This window comes from Molothrus aeneus, chromosome 5, assembly GCF_037042795.1.
Source record: "Molothrus aeneus isolate 106 chromosome 5, BPBGC_Maene_1.0, whole genome shotgun sequence".
Lineage (NCBI taxonomy): Eukaryota > Metazoa > Chordata > Aves > Passeriformes > Icteridae > Molothrus > Molothrus aeneus.
This window is the reverse complement of record NC_089650.1, coordinates 49,124,338-49,143,738: the sequence shown is the minus strand read 5'-3', so window position 1 is coordinate 49,143,738 and position 19,401 is coordinate 49,124,338. Positions and strand designations below refer to the sequence as shown.

The window sequence follows — 19,401 nt, the reverse complement described above, 5'->3', positions numbered from 1 at the left end:
GCATAGCTTTTAAATAACACTTGATAAATTAATTCCTATTTGCACAGCAGCAAAGTTGGACATGGCATAAAGATGGTATCACTCAGCTGTTAGTGTTTTCCATTTTCTGAGAATTTTGTTAGTCATATTGGAGGAGACTAAAGAATACACACTAGAAATTATTCTGTCATGTATGCCTTTCATAAGAGTTTTATTATTAATCCTTTCTTCCTTTCTGTGTGTCAGTTAAATTGTGTACATTAAGGTAAGTCCTACAATGAGCATGTTCTGCTGAAGATAAAAACAGGTGTTTTGTCTCTCCCATTTCAGTGTTTTCCAATCATGGTGATCGAGTGTTATCACTAACTTTTGTTTAGCTCCAATCTGTCCATGACTAGTAATAGAACAATTTGTTGTTTCTTACTCAGAATTAATTTAACCAGTTTTGGGTTTTATTCCAGTATTCATTTTTAAAACCAAGACAGTTTGAAACCAGGATGTTTTCATGTTTAGTGTAAAGTAGAGCTTCCCAGCTCCTGAGGTAGAGAGGTTTATCTGTTTTTGTATTTGTACAAGAAAAAACCCAATCCCAACTATTTCTGAAAGATTTTTTTTTTTAAGAAATTTTACTAGCTTATAAATTCCTTTCAAAAGGTGCCCTGGTGCCAGCCCTATTAGTTCCTCTGGCAAAGGACATTTTAGAAGTGAGTCACCATCCTTTTTATCTGAACAGGGAGCATGCAGGTTATTTTAATCCCTTTGTCAGATCATCTTTCCAGTGTAGAATTACCAAAGTGTACCAAGTAAAGCCAGTTGAAAAATAGTGAAAAAATTGACAAATGCAAGATTCTTTACTCTGTCAGTGACTAAATTTGTAGTATATAAGCACTAAATCTGTTTTCAAGCTGAGTTCTGGAAAAGATGTGATAAAGCAATAGACAACCTCTCTTTCAAAGGTGGTTTTAAGTATTTCATGGTGCAGGATCAGAAGATAACAGGCTTTTTTTTAATCTGTGGCAGAATATACCACCTCATTATCTGGGTCCTTCAGAATATACTGTTATTTGGCAACATAATTTGATGTCATGGGCCATTTTCTCTGTGAACAGTTTTCCCTTTTATCTCTTGATTCTGGATGCATATTCCATGAGTTATTCCTAGTGCATTTATACATGGCTCTGCTGATTCTTAGATCTTCTCCTGTGGGTCTGTTGATCCAAAGCAGTTAAGTATAAGAGGTAGAAATCCTTTAAAAATTAGGCTTTGGTGTCTTTTTTTCCTGCCCTCTGCAGTGCCTAACTCATGGGACAAAGCACCTTGGAATCACAAACTGTCTGAAATTGGAAAATAGGTTCTTCTGCTGAACCTGTATGTATGAAATTCTATGAAAAGCAGCATTTCAGAATTCCAAATGCTTCCAGATTTTTGTTTTACTATGCCAGTAAATCAAACCATTATTTTTGAGTCTTTGAGAAGAGTGTATCTTCAGAAACTCAGGAGACCATAGTTTACAGAATAATGTTTGGGTTAAGAAGTAAGATTTTGAGTTCAAGGTGTTAAGCCTGTCAGTAAACTTACCTTTTTTACAACACTTTGATAGCTGAAAAATAACTATTGATATTTCAGTACTTGGAGCGTATCAAGGAATTAGCTTTAGGCAAACAAGTTTTAAAATCCTTGTTAAAGAATTTAGGTTAAGTATTGATGTTTTTCTAATATGTTCTGGGTATCTAGCAGTGTATATTGCTATAGGAGATCATCAGTAATTAAGTCAATATATGCTGTATATGCATATGCAATATATGTATATGCACTCAGTGTTCACATACTGTAGCTGTAGTGGTTAAAAGACCCTTATAGCAGGATTAAAATATTAAGTACAGACAGTTCTGCATATGATGAATTCTGATAGTTGTGACAGCTGACCCTGAGATTGTCTCAGCTAGTCACCAAGGTTGAGGGTTCAATCCCCATGTGGACCATTCACTTAAGGGTTAGACTTGATGATCTTTGTGGGTCCCTTCCAGCTCAGAATATTGTGTCATTCTGTGCTGGATAAGCAGCTGAGCTTTTGCTAGAGCTGTTCTTTTTCTTTTTTATTTAAATATTAACGAATTCCAGGTCTTAGCCTTTGATTATGCTCTCTGTAGAGGTTATTTTATGCTCTGTAAGGAGTAATAAGTTACAAAATCCTGTAAGGTCTAATCCAAGTATTTTAAGGACTTTTAGATTGAGACTACAACTAATATCTCTTACTGTTAATAATTTTTAATTAAAAAAAAAAGTAAAAAGTTTTTTAAAGTCTGAATCTAAAGTATTCTGAGCACATTGAAATAGTTCATTTGCATTGCAGGTTTGGGATGGCACTGAATGTCCCTACCCCACATGGAAGGTGCCTGTGGAAGCAAAAGACCTGGAAGGAGAAAAAGTTCTTCTTCATCAGCTGGGAAATCTAGCAGTGGACATTCTGGTGTATGATAATCATGTACAACTGGCAGAATCACTTAAGGTAATGCACAGTTTGGTATTTCACTCTCTTTTTGTGGCCTGTTTTCTGATTAGAAATAACTTCAGAGAATGCATCAATTCAGTTCTGCTGTAATTAGTTTCACATGCCTTTTTATCTTTTACTGTATTTCCCATACCTTTTATTTGAATGCAAAACTTCTTCAACATGTGTTAAACAGGCTCATTACCCAAAAATTGCCATGAAAAAATTCTTCAAATTAAGCACTTTCCAGACACTGCAGTATAATAGATAATACAGTGAAAATAATACACTCAGAAAATGTATTCTGTGCTTTAGAACTATTTTTAAATGATACAATGCAGTGTTAAACCTGTAGTCCTGTTAAAGACCTTTAATTCTTAAATCAATAGAAGATTTTCTGTTCTATAAGCTGCAGTTTGCAGTGCAATCTTCATTTAGTAGGTCAGTAATGTTGATTATGCTTAGATAGAGAAAACAACAACATAATTAAACATCAGATCTTCAGCAATACTGCCATCTTGCTTCTGAATACTTGAACTTGGCAAAGAATGCATCTTTCATTTCATGCCTTGCCCTCTATACTCAAGATCATTTTTAAGAAAACATTTTACCAGAAAATAAAAAGTGATAACCCTTTTTTATGGTGGGTCTATCAGCAGACATGAAATAATTTTGATAAATTAACACCCATTCACAAGTAAATTACAGATAGCAAAATAAGTGTAAGAATTTGTGTAAGAATTCATAACAAAATTGACAGAAGTGTTTCATTACTTCAAAGTTTTCTTCCAGAATTTTTCTCTTGCTAACTGGTGTAAAAAAAGCTATGTTCTAGTGAAATGGTATGCTTTAAATCTGAAGGAAAAAAGTATTTTAATATTAATAAAACATATTTTCTTGATTAGCTGATAATACTCCCTTTATTATTTTCCCCCATTTATATTCAGGAATTTAATCACAATATATATTGAGTATGTGATAAATGGGATGTCTTCATACTTGCTCTCAGTTTTTTACTTCCTATCCACTTGCTCTTTCACGTTTCTGGAGCATTTTTATCTTTGCTGGATACTGCACTGTGTAGTAGATGGTTTAATAATTTCAAAGGAAATTGTTAAGGAACCCCCCTCGACCTCTTGTGGGTGTTTTTCTCCCTCTGGCTATATCCAAAGTTGCAGTAGTTTCAGTCACAGAAGTTGTAGAAGTTTCAAATTAGGTAATTTTTGAACACGGCTTTCTAGTTGCTTGTCTTAGTGGAGTTACCAATGAAAAAGGGCTGATATGCTGACAACTAAATTTCAGAAATATTTACTAATTTCAGATTGCAACATGTAGAATTAATTGTTGTCATGGTTTGACACTGGCACAATGCCAGTGCCCCCATGAGGATACCCTCTCCCTGGTTTCTGCTGTGAGATGTGACCAGGAATAAGCAAAGCAGGCTCCCACTTAGAAATAAAGAAAACAAAACTTTATTAACTACACTACAACTATATATAAAAAGGAACATGCACAGGAAAAAATGAAAACCTTACAAATACATTTCCTCCTCCCCCCACCAAATTTCCAATACAATACATCTATTCCTCAAATCACCAACTCTTGGTCCAGCACCACCCTTCAGACAATCAATCCTCAGTTCATCAAGAGGAGAGGAGTCCTTCTTGTACCATGGGCTTCCCCTGGAAACACAGCTGAAGCCTCGTGTGTTTCTGTGTCACTCGAGGCACCGCCCGGAGAACATCTGCCGTCGTGACCTCTTCCTTTCATGTCCAGTGCTCTCACCACTGAACACGGACCAGAGCTGCTTCTAGCGTTGTCTTTTTAAGGATGCTTTGTCCCGATCCAAAAAGGCACAGTCTCACCTTTGGGACACCTGTCCCCCCCATATTTTTTCACCCCCTGGGGCCAAGGGGTACCCACACCAAACCCTCTTGGTCCTGAGGCATTGCCTCCCCCTAGAATGCAGTCTCTGTGTCACAAGGAAACATGGCTCTGTCCATGGCTACACAAAAAGAGTCCAGCAAAAGCCACTCCATCATCTCTTCCCACCAAGATTCCTCTCTATTCTTCCAACATCTCTCACTTGCCCAGACCTCTCTCACACTTGCACATTTCCTTCTTCATCTTCCACTCTATCTCTCTTCTAGGAGCGGTCAATGATCTGTAAAGTTCTCATTCTCCAAAAAGGGGTTAAAGGCTTCTACAACTGGCCGGCTGCACCCCCCCACCTTCTTCTCCGTGCTGCCGGCACAGGCCCATGTTTATCAAGCTTCAAGGTTACAGTCCCAGGCAGTGGCTCTCTTTCTCTCTCTCTCTCTCTCTCTCTCTGTGTCTCTCAGGGGGGGCTGCCCGATGGCTCCCGGTGTCTCTCTCTCCCTCTCTCTCTCTTCCACCCTTCCACCCCCGGGCTCAGGCCTACCTCTCTCGGCCACATGGCTTTCCCCTCCCCCTGCCCAGCCAGCAGCTGGGCCGGGGCAGAGACCCGAACTCTTTCCCGCCAGAAACCCAAGAGGACCCTCCCAGGGGAGAGCCCTGCTTTAACCCCGTGTTCTCAGAGGCGGATCCAATGTCCCAGTGGCCAGATTAGATGACAATATTAAAATCTGAGCATCCATTGGCCTGACCACAGCATCCCAGAAAACACATTTCCTGTCAAACCACCACAATGGTATTTCAGAGAATAATTTTTACCTCTATAGATATACACACATATATATTATAAAACTTGGCAGGAACTTTCCTTAAAATTAGAGGGGTTTCTTTAAAAGCTTTTAAATACTAGTGGAAGTTATGTCATATCATAAAAAAGTATAATCCAAATACGTATGATATTTTATTGAGTTCAGGATCTTGTTATGCAGTTTTTTTTAAATTCATTTTTGTAGCAGTGTAGAACTTGCAGATGTCTAGTGTATCCACATGTACCTTCCCAAGTGTGATTAGATATTTTGCCAGTTTGTGGTTTCAGACACAATAAAAAGTGCACTATTTTTCAATCTTCTTTTCTATACTTAGCACTAGCTTAGAGTGGCCTTTTTTAATGTAAATTGTTACAGAATTGTTATGTTACACTCTTGCCTGTTGTTGTGTGCCATTTGCAATGACAGTCACAGCTTGCAAATAATGTTTTATGTAGGAGCAATCTGATTTATGCAACCTTGATAACAAGAAGGGCAGATTTATAAAATCTTAAAATGCATGTTCTTATTTTAAAATGTTATCTGTAGGCACAGGTTCAGACAAGTAACTGAGTAAGTACTGCACGCCAGAGAAAGTGAGTAATGTATTACAGGGAACTTTTGGCAAATCCTGGAGCACATTGTCAAGGAAATTGCTGCAAGAGATTTTTAAAAACTTTAGATCAAGTGTCCAGAGAATACTGAAGATATGAGCACTTTATCTCATTTTCTAAGATAAACAATACTTAAAATGTTCACTGGAGAGAACTTTAGTTAAAGGAATGTTGAAGGTATGTTGCAGTTGATACCTCAATAGACTTTCCCTCTAGATTTACTGGCCTCCCTTTCCTGCTGGGCAAGACTGTGGCTTTTCAGCAACACAAAAAGAATTTTCAGAAATCTTACCTCTGAAGCAGATTATTATTGCCTGGGTCATAAGGACATGGCAAGACCTACAGCTAAGCAAAGAAAATGATGTTCACTGCTTTTTCTTGAATTTTCCTCTTCCTCTGGCAATGTGTACTTGGAGTAGATGAGGCGTTCTCATAACTGTAGGAACCCCAGCCTACAACTGAGTGGAATACAGTTGCTCCACATTCTTTAGCCTTATGCCAATTTTCCTGAACTTCTCAGGGCTCACTGACTTTGCCATGCAGTGTGGGAGTAGGTCTGTGACATGAGTTTTTCCATCTGGGGCATTTTGCTTAGGTGGTAAGCATCAAGGTGAGTGAGTGGTCAGCAGAGATCCAGCTGCCCACAGCTGGTCAGAGATTTCCTTATTTCTCTCTTTCACTGTGATCCAGTGCATTCCTCTTCTGGCTTGATGCTATCAATTCTGTGTTGCCATCCATTTTATGGATAGTGCAATTGAAACAATTAACCTTGAGCATACATACGAGTCCTAGTCCATAGTTCCACAGTATTTGCTCCATGTTACATATCTTCAGATGTAGAATCTGTATATTTTCAGCTGTTTCTCCCACCATATCATGCCATGTCTTTCATTATAGTAGTTTGGACTAAGAAGTTTGCTTTCCCAGTGCCAGAGTCACATTTTCAACATACAGCTCAAATGAGTTCACTGCATGGCCGCAATATCTAGCTTCATAGATTACATTCCTAGGTAACATTCCTTTGACATGTGAGTTGTATGCTCCCCACTTCTGTCTTTTTACTCATTGAAAAGGGAAAAAACCCAAAAGAAAAAAACCCAAGACCTACTCTTGAGTCCTTCAAACCCTTAAATGTAAGTTGGTATTTCTTACTGCCCAAGATGGTGCCCAAATGCCATATATATGCTTGTCTTATTTGCAGAAAGTTGTGCATTATTTACTCAGTAAAATTGATGCAATAAAAAGGATGGCAAAGAAATACCACTGAATATAATCACCATAAGTATAGGCAGAGAAATAAGTACAGGTGAATTTGTTAGGTGATTCCTGTAGATAAAGACAGCCTCTTGTGTGCCTTTTTGTACAAACCTGAATATTTACCTGCAATGACACATGCTGTTATGAATTCAGTGAACTCCAGGGTGATTGTGAACACACTATATGTTTTGAAAGAATCATGAGAATTTCCTGTGCTAAAATGTTGTTCTAGTTAACTGGTTACAGGGAACTGCATATATGATTTCTGCATTTCAATTCTTTCTAACATTAATATGTATTCTTTAAATAGTAATATTTTAATTAGACTGAAAATAGGGTACTAATAGATTTTATATTACTACAAGAAATATTTTTATTCACTTTAATTTCACTTTCAAATTAACTTCCTCTAAACGAGGTAGGTCATAAACAGAACTGCTGCAAAGTCAAGTGAGGAGCTGGGTTTGTAGATTTTAGTGATGGCTCTGTGAATCATGGTGTTTACTTTAATGTAGATCACCATTTCTTCTGAGTCAGAATAAAGAGAGCTGTGTATGTATATAAAGAGCTCTGTCTGCAGGCATTCTGTAAACAGAAATACAGTAACATTTTTATCCATAGCATGCACATTTGCTCTGTGTTTTTAACAGTAAGCAAGGCTGCCTCCCAAAGGAATCCAGGGAAACAGCATGCTGTCCACCCAAGCATCTCTGCACTGACATTCAGAACCTTACAGACCCATTCAGTATTTGGCAATGCTGATTATTATGCATCTCTTTTTTGTAGTTCAAAGTGATATTCAAATATATAAAATATAACATGTTATATAAAATATAAAATTTTCAGAAAATGATCCAATAAATGTTTGGAAGATTATTTTTTAGTGATGATAAGTCTTGCAAAGTGAATATTGTACTAAAACTTGTAGTTCAGTTGACTTTTGTGTGAATTTCAGCACACAAGTTTAGAAAGGAGATACAGCATTTTATATTCTTGGCTTCTGAGCTCTCCTCACACACATTTAATTGTTTGTGTTTATACATAAAGAAAATACTAATTTTTTATATACTATCTTTAAAAAAAAAGAAATTTGTCAATTAAAATCAACTTTTTCCTGCTTATATGCAAATTATAAGCAAATTTCTTGGCAGTAGGGAAGTAGTTTGTCACTGTTACATAAGGTTATTCCATAAGCAGAACTTTGGTAAGAACTTTTTAAGAAACTTTCTCCAAAAGTATTTGTCATAGTCATTAGATTAGTCTTATGATGTGAGTGTCCTTTGATTTTTGGATATTCATAATTAAGTGAAATCAGCATCTGCAAAGGAAAAAAAGAATGTCTTTGGATTAGCCTCTTAACTGCCATCTAAATGCATAAACTGTTCTGGTGGTGCTTTGAATGAACAAAATGAGCAGCTTACTAACAGGGCAGATAGATTAAAAGTCTGGTAAGAGCTCCATGCCAGAAGCAAAATAGGTGCAAGCTGAAGTGCACTTTTTATGTCCCTGCTGCCTTAATTGGAAAATATGCTGCCTTTTTCATGTGTGATTATTGTTCAGAAGAGCAGTTTGATACCAGCATTATGCAGTCATAGTTTGTTCCTTGATAAAGAGGAGGATTCTAGACACAGGTTGCTGCTCCATCTGCTTTTATGCATATATACATGTGTTTAAAAGTGCTGTAGTATGACATGACCAGTCCAATCAAATAGGAATACTGTTTCAGTTTCCACTGGTTAAAGTTGGATCTCAAGCTGAAATATGACTTAATAAATTGACTTCTGTAATATTAATTTTAACTGAAGTAAATTTAAAGTAATTTGTCATTTCTGTCAGCTATTTATAAGATGTTTAGAATTAATATAAAACCAGGTTGTTGAGCGTGTGTAGCTTCCCAGCTATTATCTGGATCTCAGATTATATTAAAAAACATTTGGTAACTGTGTAATTGAGTTTCCATTTTATCTGCCTTTAGAACACTGGGCTTGGTTTTGGTTCTTTGGTTGAGTGTGTGGGTTTTCTTTGGGAGATAATGGGAGTGGTATTTTGAGATAAAACCAGATTTATAAAGATGTGTCCAGTGTTCACCACTGCATAACTTTCTTTTTAATAGGTGCTTGTATAAGTTAGCCTAAGTTCGTTTGTGTAATTTGACAAAGCTCTTTCAGCAAACACAGAATCATTCTAAGCAAAACAAGAAGCATATTCTCCATGAGCCTGAGGAGATCTAACAGAGATAGGAAAAATGCCAAGATCTTTCACTTTCTAACACATACTATCTTTTTTCCTGGTGCTATATTATCTGTAATGTAAGATATGATGGAGAAATCTGATAAGCAGATATGTTAGTATGTACATGTAAACATAGTAAGCCATGCACAATGATGAGCAGGAGGTCAACTGCTAAATGTCATCATTCCCAGGACAAATCACAGGATGTCAGTATCTGTCAAGCTGGGAATATAGAAGGCAAATTGTGCCCCTGGGAAAGGAATGTATTGACTCGTTTGGTCTGTCTTCTGAAGTGTGTTTGAGAATTAGATTTATTAGGAAGGCTTATTCTGGTTCTGAGTTACTCTTTGCTGCCAGTAATGTTTCCTGATAAAGCAAAACAAACAGATCTGATTTGGGCACAAGAGTTGAGCAAGGTAATCACCAGAGGTCGCTGCCAGCTTCAGCTGTTCTGTGGTTCAGTTAAAACAAGGAAGAAGCTTCATGAGCACAAGAATTTTCCATGTAAATAACTAACTTTGTATTATCAAAGTGGGTTTTTCTTTTCCTTTCAGATTGGAAGTTTTCTGAGAATTTACAGTATTCATGCAAAAGAAGCAAGCGCTGACAATGAAGATGTCTCACATATGGAATTTCATCTTCATGGTGGCACCTGTTATGGTCGAGGAATAGGAGTCTTGCCAGAAAGTAACCCAGATGTTAAGGAACTAAAAGAGTAAGTAGTATGTGTAGATGTTTGGTTTTCTCTAGATCACTCTTGAAAACTCTAGGCTAATGTAACAGCTGTACAGTTTAGAATTGTAAATGTTTCTAAGAATCAGAAACTCGAAAACAGAATATGTCTTTAGCACTACTATGAGAAGTATTTGGAGGGATAGAAAATAAAGGCAATTTTTTCAAATTTAAAATACAGTATGGATCAAGATGTCAGTTTTAATTAGCTTAATTCTAATTATGCACATTTCAACCTGTGCATATGTGCTACTTGAAAGGGGTGAGACGTAAAGATGTCCACAATGAAGCAGAAAATTTACATTCTTTACTAAACTGTCTTATAAGGAATCAGAATCATTTAGGCTGAAAAACACCTTTAAGATCATCATGTCCAAATGTAAGGCTTGTCCAAGTGCCCCACTAAACCATGTCTCTAAGTGCCACATCTGCATGACTTTAAAACACCTCCAGGGATGATGACTCTTGCCTGAGCTACTTTTTCCAATGTTTAACAGCACTTTCTGTGAAGAAATTTTTCTTGATATTTAATGTAAGCCTCCCCAGGCACAACTTGAAGCCATTTCCTCTCCTTCTGTCACCTGAGAGAAGAGGCTGACCCCACCTCAACACAACTTCCTGTCCCCTTGCTGTAGAGATAAGTGTTAAGGTCTCCCCTGAGCTTCCTCTCCTCCAAGCCAAACCATCCCAGCTCCCTCAGCTGCTCCTCACAGGACTTGTGCTCCAGCCCCTTCACCAGGTCCTTTTTGGCTGAGCCTCTTTGCAGCCACGCTGCCCCAGTCTGTAGCTCTGCATGGGGTTGCTGTGACCCAAGTGCATTTCACCTTGTTCAGCCTCATACACCTGGCCTTGGCCATCAGTCCAGCCTGTCCAGAGTGCTCTGCAGAGCCTACCTACAGTCCAAGAGATCTACACTCCTGCTCAACTTGGGGTCACCTGCAAACTTACTGAGGGTGCTGTGCCCTCAGTCACCTTGTCCTCATCACTATTATAGATACTAAACAGAGCTGGCACTAGTACTGAGCCCTGGGGAACACCATTTGTGAGTTGCCACCAGCTGGAGCTAACTCCATTCTCCACCACTCCCTGGGCCTAGCCATCCAGCCAGTTTTTTACCCAGCAAATGTGCACCTGTCCCAGCCATGACAGCCAGTTTCTGCAGGAGAATACTGTGGGAAACAGTGTCAAAGGCTTTACTAAGGTCCAGGTAAACTACATGCAGAGCTGTGTCCTCATCCACTAAGCAGCTCAGTTTGTCATAGAAGGAGGTGAAGTCAGTCAAGCAGGATGTGTCTCATAAACCCTTGCTGGCTGTGTCTGATCCCCTGGGTGTCCTCCATGTGCTGCATGATGGCACACAGAGTCATCATGACCTCCAGCACTGAGCTCAGGCTGACAGGCCTGTAGTTCCCTGGAGAGCCCCTCTGACCCTTCTTGAGATAACCATCTGCATTCTACTGGGACCTCCTCACTTACCCAGGAGTGCTGATAAATAATAGAAAGTGGCTTTTTGAGCACTTGTGCCAGCTCCCTCAGTATCCATGGGTGGATCCCAGCCAGCCCCCTAAACCTGTGTAAGTGGTGTAGCAGATCAGTGACCATTTCCTCTTAGATTATGGAGACTCCATTCTGCTCCCCATCCCTGTCTCCCAGCTCAGGAGTCTGGATACTTAGAGAATAATTGGTCTTATTATTAAGATGAAGGTAAGGAAGGCATGAAGTACATTGGCCTGTTCCTTTGTCGTGTTTCCCCCCACATCCAATAAAGGATAGGGATTCTCCTTAGCCCTTCTTTTGTTGATGATATATTTGGAGAAGCTATTTTTGTTGGCTCATACAGCAGTAGCTATATTAAGTTCTAGTCAGATTTTGGCACTTCTAATTTTCTGCCTGCTGAGTGATCTGCCTCTGCTTCTAAACATTATAAACTTTTTTTCTTCCTTAGGAAAGGCTAAGTAACCAAGTCCATATTCCATTATCAGGAATTCTGTTTCTAGTAGTACATATTTCTTTTGGCACTATTTTGTGTTTCAATCACTTCTGTTCCAGAAGTGATTTGGAAAGTGTCTTGTCTGCATCATTAATATCATCTTCTGAAAATTCTGGTTCAGTTGAGTTTTATGTCTCTGCTGGAACATTTATGTCTGAACATTATACCTGTGTATATAAATAGGTTTCATATAAGTGTCTCTGTAATCCCATATATATATGTGTGTGCATGATGATATAGAAAAGATTTCTCTAGATTGTAAAATATTTTGCCATTTATCATTAGATTCCTAGAATCTGTTACTCTGACAGACAGTCAGAATATGGAAAGCTGTTCAATGGACATAGACAGCACTTTTGGCAATGTTACAGGTAAGAGCAACTGAAAGCTGATTTGTTCTTTCTTCTAAATATATCTATGGTCAAGATAAAGTCACAGTTACTGCTTCTCTCTGTGTGTAATGCTACTGTCACATTCAAAGCCCTAGAGAATTCCTTCAGTTTATTAGACTGGAAATTTACATTACTCTTTCTTGTCTTCCAGCACAAGCATTTCATATTACATGGAAAGATACTTTTGTAGGAGTTAGTGAATATTCTTAAACACAGATGGTGTTCTTAATCATACTATATTAGATCACGAAGTAGAGTTATGTAAGTGCTTCCCTCCAAAGGGAAATTCTGCAGAGACAGGCACTGAAAATGCTACTAAACAGCTGCCTGTTGAGGAGCCCTTCTTAAGCTGTTGGATGGAAAGTTGTGTCAGTGGCAGAGGTGTAAGGTGCACTTCCATGGAACAGTAATATCTTATAGACAGTTCTACAGACCCCATATTATTTTCTGAATGGTATTTTTAGCCCAGGAAAAGAATAACTAGAAGGGAATTAAACTCTAAAGCTGGTTTGATATAGTCTGTATCTTTGCTTCGAGCTTTTAAAAATCTGTGTTTCTCAGCTATTATTAAAATAAAAACATAAGACGTTTCTAAAAGGATGCAAAAGTTAAGAATAAATCAATGCTTCATGTCCAGTCCATAAATGAAAATTTAGAAAAAATTGTATGCCTATTTACTGCACTCACTGTGTGTAATAGAGGTGGTTCAGAGGGGGGACCAGGCAGTCTCTATTGGTCTTAGAATAATGTATTTATGTTCTTGTCCAGAAGGATCACAGGGGATGAATACAATTTATGTCAGCAGATCATTCACAGTATACCTCTGAAAAGTGTTCACTTTGATAAGCATTGCTATTTAATGTATATGCTAACGTCCCCTCTAATATATTAACTCTTGATATGCAATGTATGTCTCCTGCTTACTTTTGCTGCTTTTTATTGTTTGTTTGTTTGTTGTTGTATTGTTTTCATACATTATAGGGATTTTCATTTGTTCAGCTTTTGGGTTTGTGTGTATCTACCTGTCTATCTGTGTACCTACCTGTTTGTATGTGTCCATATGTCCATTTTTGTATGACAAAAAAGGAAAGAAGGAAGGAAAATAATTAGACAGTTCTTCTCTATTTTAGATCTTGAATTGCACTTACAGAGATGTCAGCAGTTATCTGTTACAGGTAGGTAACATTTTGAACATAAGGTGAATTTTAATTTTGCTGAAGAACAAAAGTAGTTTTGAAACATTATCTTAAGGGTTATTATAGGAAGAGCTATTCTAAGAATATAAATTCCAAGAGCATAAATGCATGTATGTTGTACTGGGTTTTTTTGTTTTTAAAGGAATAGAGCATATTTGTATATTCTACTTAAATTTGGTTTTTGTACATGTTGTGTTTCTGTACCCTGAAGTACACCATGCTCCCACAGCCTGATTTGATTTATCTTATTGACTGTAATAATAAGTCCTATTGATAAAACTAAGCTGCAGCTGGGAAGGAAAGAAAAGTTGGAAATAAAGAGAAGTGCATATCTGCAATTGCCATTTCCAATATTACAGATATTACGGTGATTAATAGTATGTGTGGTGCTTTTTCATCTCTCTGTGTATTGTTTTGCAGTATTAACAGATCATCAGGATTTGAGTAACACAGAACTGAAAACCATAACAAACAGCTCAGCTCCTCAACAGTATCGCATTAGAGCAAAGCTGAGAACTTACAAACCCCAAAAGCTCCATCAGTCTGTTAAACTTCATTGTTCCAAATGCAACTCATTGTAAGTGTTTTGCACAGTATAAGTAACTAGGAATTGTTCTGTGTGTTTTGGGATGCCTAGATTTTCTGTGTGTTTTCAACTTTTGTGTAAGATAAGCTCAATGTAAATTTATATAATTTTGTGCAAAGATTTGAAACTCACCAATAATAAGTAGGAAATTTTTAAATCATTACATGAGTTCCATTTCCAGAATCCTTTGAGTGCTTTCAAAACAATAATTTTTCCTTATTTGCAAATGCAGCAGTACAGTTTTTTCCATACCATACTTGGATAGAAGTATCTTAAGTGTTTTGTTATTACAGTTTTAAAATAGGATACACAAAGAGGTATAATAGTTTCCAAATGAATTAATGAAATACCTTTGACTAAAGCATGTCTTCCAGATAAGGCATCTTTTCTGGATCAAAAATATCAGGAAAATCACACAACTTCAGGCCATTCCTTTGGGTCCATCACTGGTCCACACAGAGAAAGAGATCAGTGCCTGCCTCTCCTCTCCCCTTAGGAGGAGGTTGTAGACTGTGATGAGGTCTCCCCTCAGTCTCCTCCAGGCTGAACAGTCCAAGTGATCTCAGCTGTTCCTTATATGGCTTCTCCTCAAGGCATTTCACCATCTTTGTTGCCCTGCTTTGGATACTCTCAGAGACCTTTTACAACCTAATTGATTCTGTAATATTTGTGTAATTTGGATGGCCTGCATTATTGCTTCTCTGTGTATGACAAGTGGAAATGCACAAATGGTGCACTCCAGCAGGACAGGACAGAAACTGTGTGGTGCAGAGCTGCAGATTTTCCCTTGACAGTACTTAGGTGAAGCTGTCCTGGTCCTGTCCTTTTTCTCTTTTTGCTCCCTCAGTTTATGTAAAGCCAAACAGACTAAACCATAAAACTTGAAATGACATAAGTTTATATAATCTTTTCACTCTAATGATGTGCTATGCAGTTTGTGGCCCTTTTAAGGCCCAACTGAAATCACATAAAGTTGATTTGGTTTATCATGGATTTTCATTTGTGTGGGATGAAACCACTGGGCTGCCTCTGCTCCTAGGTAAGTTAGCATATTACTTAGCATATTTATTAACATGGAAAGCCATAATATACTATACAACTCTTAATGTTTAAACTGATAAAACAATGAGGATATTTTTCCTGTATGTCCTTTGATTCTCATGACTATATTCTAATATTTTTTTGGAATACTGTCATCCTTGTTAGTAGACTGCCTAAGGAGAAGCTGTTAGAACATACTTACTCAATTTGGAAATGGTTTTAGGCAAGAAGTTCCAGATAGAGATGACTTTGACTTCATTTTACATGGCTCTGCTGGTACTGCCCCAAACCCAGAATTACACAATACATCCTGGTATGAATCTGTAACATGGACTACACAAGAGCAGAAACAGAGGGAAATAGCCATCCATTTTGTGAAGCATGATGAAATGCTTCAACATCCTGAAGACACCTTGATAATGGTAGAAGGTAAGGTAAATTGCAAATACACCAATTCTTACAGTGCTGTGTCCACTCTGTATGTACAAACAAAGATGTGCTGAAGTTGTATTCAGTGTAAGTAGAGATGATCATAAAGGTATCTTCAAAGAAAAGAAAAACTGAGCTGGAACTACAAGTTACTGTTGTGCAAACGGGAGATTGTAGTTGGTAAAGGTGTTAGAAGCTGCTTCTGTCTATTTTCAAACTGTGCCAATATTGTTTATTGTTGATTATGCTAAAATTAACATCTGAATATGGGGTTTTTTTTTTGCTATCTGTGCTTACGTATTTTTCAGTTCTGATTTAAAAACTAAGTCTTCTAAACAAGCCTATTTTTAGTATTGATGGAGAAAGTTTTGAAAGGCTTCTGGTAACACAAGCCTCCAATTAAATTTGTCAGCCTCTGGATGTCAGTGTTGTTTCAGAGTAATAGAGCTTCTCTGAGTAGTTTTTTTTTTGGTTTGGTGTGGTTTTTATCAGATTTCCTCAGGAAAGAGAAATAGCCACTGACTTTTAAACAAAGCAATTTAGCAAGAATGTTATTGAGAAATTTTTATATAATAAAAATAATAAATTGCATATAGCACCATTCAGAGTTCAAAACAAAGCCTTCAATTGTGCTCAAGTAGTGGTGTGAATAAGCAAATGTAAGTCAGGTGGTCCTTTGTGTGAGGGTCAATGACAAAACCCCTTCTGTTTTCTGCTTTCTTCTATAATAAATTAGTTCTGATAGCTGCTTTATTTCTGACATGATCCCAACTAACTTCAATCTAACCTTTTCTTTCTGGGAAAAAAAAAATCTCTTTCTTCTCTATTTTCCTAGAACAGCTGAGCAATACAGTACATCTCAGTAAATCTATTTTCAGATATTAAAGTGTCACCAACTAAGTAGGTCTTTGTGTGGATATGTGCATATAAAAGGTCAGTTTTGTTGCTTTGATTTTTTTCCTAAGGAAATGGCTAGTAAAATCATAGGAGTGTTTATATATGAAATATATACATATGAAAGTGATGTTAAATAAGTCCAACTTCTTGGTTACAGTGTTAGCTATGAGGAAGATATCAAAGCATCATTGAGTCTGCTGTTGGATAAAAGTGGGAAGGTATTGGACTCTTTTTTGAGTTTTTGGTAGTGGATATCAATTCTTAATGAAGGCCCTGAAATCAGCTGAGTAAGTTGTTTGATTTATTTCTGACTACTGTTTAAGAAACCATGGTTTTTTTTGTTTTTGATAGGTGGAACACTAAAAGAAATCTGGAAGCTTACAAAAAGATTCAAGTGTGTTATTCCTGTGAGATCCACAGAAGATGATCTTGAATTACTAGATCTTTCAGCTCCTTTTCTTCTAAAAGGGAATGTAAAATATTATGGGTAGGTTAAAAGTATTTGTTGCTATTTCACTAGTTGTAGTAATAGATAGCATTTTTATCAGTAATTCATTCTGCAGTGCTTGAAGGGATAATTCACCCAAAGATTCTCTGTAGAATACATAGCATGACCCACAGTACTGACATCAGGGATGAAATGCCATATCATCTGACACCTGGTATCAAAGGACTGACTGCAGTTTGGCTCTTGGTCTATAAATCTTACACAGCACTCCAGTTCCAGTCTTGTCTGTGGTGTGTGGGCAGGGCAGTGTGCTGTAGAAATGGAAATGCACGTGCAGTGCAAAGTACCTAAATACCTAAATACCTCTTCTTGTCCAGATCTTCCATTTTCTGGTCTCATTTAGACTGAAGTCAAAATATATGTTGTTTTTAAAACTGTATGCTGAGAGGTTAAATGTACTGTTCCCCCAGTGCCCAGCAGCATGCAGCTACTGAGCTCAGAAATACCAGTCTCCTCCATGAAAGCTCCTGAGTCCTCTCTCTCAGCAGTTCAGGCAGAGCACCCTGCAGTGGGGCACTATGCTAGGTCTGCAGGTAGTAAAAACATTTCTGTGCAGAAATATTCCATGTTTCCTGTGAACCCTACAGTTTCCCATAAGGGACTATCCATAAAATAAATACAGATAATTGTTTCTCTCTGTCATATATAGTTTTGACCTTTACAGATATTGCTGTCTACAGCTTTTTTTTAATAAAGGCTTTTTTTTAATATGGGTACTCCTACTGGGACAGGATCTTCACCAATACAAAGTATTTCTGCTTGTACTTTCATAATCCATATCCATATATTTCTCCAGCTATACACAACTCACCTTCAGACCTTGTTCTCTTTGCAAATGGTTGGACTATAAAAGTAAATGGTTTATAAGATATTTAAGAAGGAACCTCACAAATATGCTGACATTTCAGAGCTATGTTTCCTGCACGTTTTTATCAGTGGCATATACTTAGCAAAGTCTACAAAAGATTCTGTATAGTGGAATGAATTATATATGTGTGCATTTGCATGTATAAATTCATTTATACATAAAAATAAACACAGACACACTGAATAAAAAAGCAAAATTCACAGTTAAGTTAGTTTATTGGAGTTTGAGTGGGTTTTTTAAAGGAAAAAGTGACTTAACTTTATATCACTTAAGCAGAAGTAGTTTTATTGATTTTTATAACATGCTTTGCATATAATTCTAAAAGATAATAAATGTTTATTTCAAGCTCTAACTGTAATATACTAATACGGAAGCTTAATTTGGGACAAATAGTTTTGTTCTGTAATTTCATTCCTTGAGGTGAATGAGAACAACTTTGAAAACAGTTCTTCAATATTTCCACCCACTTGCAGCATTAGCTTACTATGACACATGTAATTTTATAGTTATTGATGTAAATACACCAGGAATAAAATAGATTGTTTTAGCAACTCTTAGTTAATATTCTCAACATAGGCAAAGCCAAATTTCTCCTGTAACTCTGTAATGGGTTTAGAGTGTGTTACAAGTTCAGATTCATTACTACTTTTACAAAGTGAGAAGTAGTGGCATATGAACACCTGTTTAGCAGTGTAGTGATCTTAGAATCATAGAATGGTTTGGGTTGGAGGAGATCTCTCATGATCATCTAATCCAACCCCCTGCCTTGAGCACAAACACCTTGCACTGCACCAGGTTGCTCAGCTCCATCCAGTCTCGTCTTGGACACTTCCAGGTATAGGGAATTCACAGATTTTCTGCACAGTCTGCATCTACCCTCTTTCAGTTTAAAAATGTTTCTCCTTGTTCTTCACTACAGCCCAGGTTAAAAGTCTCTCTCTGTCTTTCTTATAAGCTCCTTTTATATATGGAGAAGGCACAGTAGGATCTGCCCGGAGCCCTCTGTTTTCCAGGCTGAACAACCCCAGCTCTCTCAGCCTTAATGTTCAGTTTAATTCCTGTCTAATCACTGAAGTAGTCTATCCCAGATTTATTTCTCCTCATGGATAGTTCAAAAGCAGCAGTAAGGATTTTGTTGTGCTCTAAAGCTGGTGTGTCTGGTAAAATAGTTACTTCAACCAGCAATAGAAATACTTCTGTACTTCCACAGTGTAAGAAAATCAGAGTTTTGTTTTTTTCTGTGCAGAACACTTCTACTACAAATACATCAGTGTTTGGTTAGTCTCAATATCTTGTTTTAAATGCTAGGTGCAAGCAGTGTTCAACTCCAAAGCCTGTGAAGAATCTAAGTTCCATTGCAGCAGAACAGCGGCCATCATGGGAACCAACTGAAATAGCACAAGGTTAGCTGACATGATAACTGTCCTGAAATACTTTTGTGCCTTGATTCTGCTGTATTAATGTGAAATGGTTTGATTTGCATTTCTGGGTTGCAGTTTTGTACAGAA

At 37.4% G+C, this 19,401-nt stretch overlaps 1 protein-coding gene across 3 annotated transcripts in view; it reads left to right on the top strand.

The window, feature by feature from the left end:
• The window catches only part of POT1 (protection of telomeres 1), a 62,326-nt gene that overhangs the window by 36,414 nt on the left and 6,511 nt on the right, over nt 1-19,401 (top strand). For all 3 annotated transcript variants that reach the window (XM_066550663.1, XM_066550661.1, XM_066550664.1), the window contains 8 exons: nt 2,333-2,488; nt 9,809-9,969; nt 12,262-12,347; nt 13,499-13,543; nt 13,985-14,141; nt 15,415-15,620; nt 16,869-17,004; nt 19,202-19,296. In XM_066550663.1, coding sequence (XP_066406760.1) covers nt 2,333-2,488; nt 9,809-9,969; nt 12,262-12,347; nt 13,499-13,543; nt 13,985-14,141; nt 15,415-15,620; nt 16,869-17,004; nt 19,202-19,296 — 1,042 coding nt within the window. The remainder of the gene's footprint in view (nt 1-2,332; nt 2,489-9,808; nt 9,970-12,261; nt 12,348-13,498; nt 13,544-13,984; nt 14,142-15,414; nt 15,621-16,868; nt 17,005-19,201; nt 19,297-19,401) is intronic.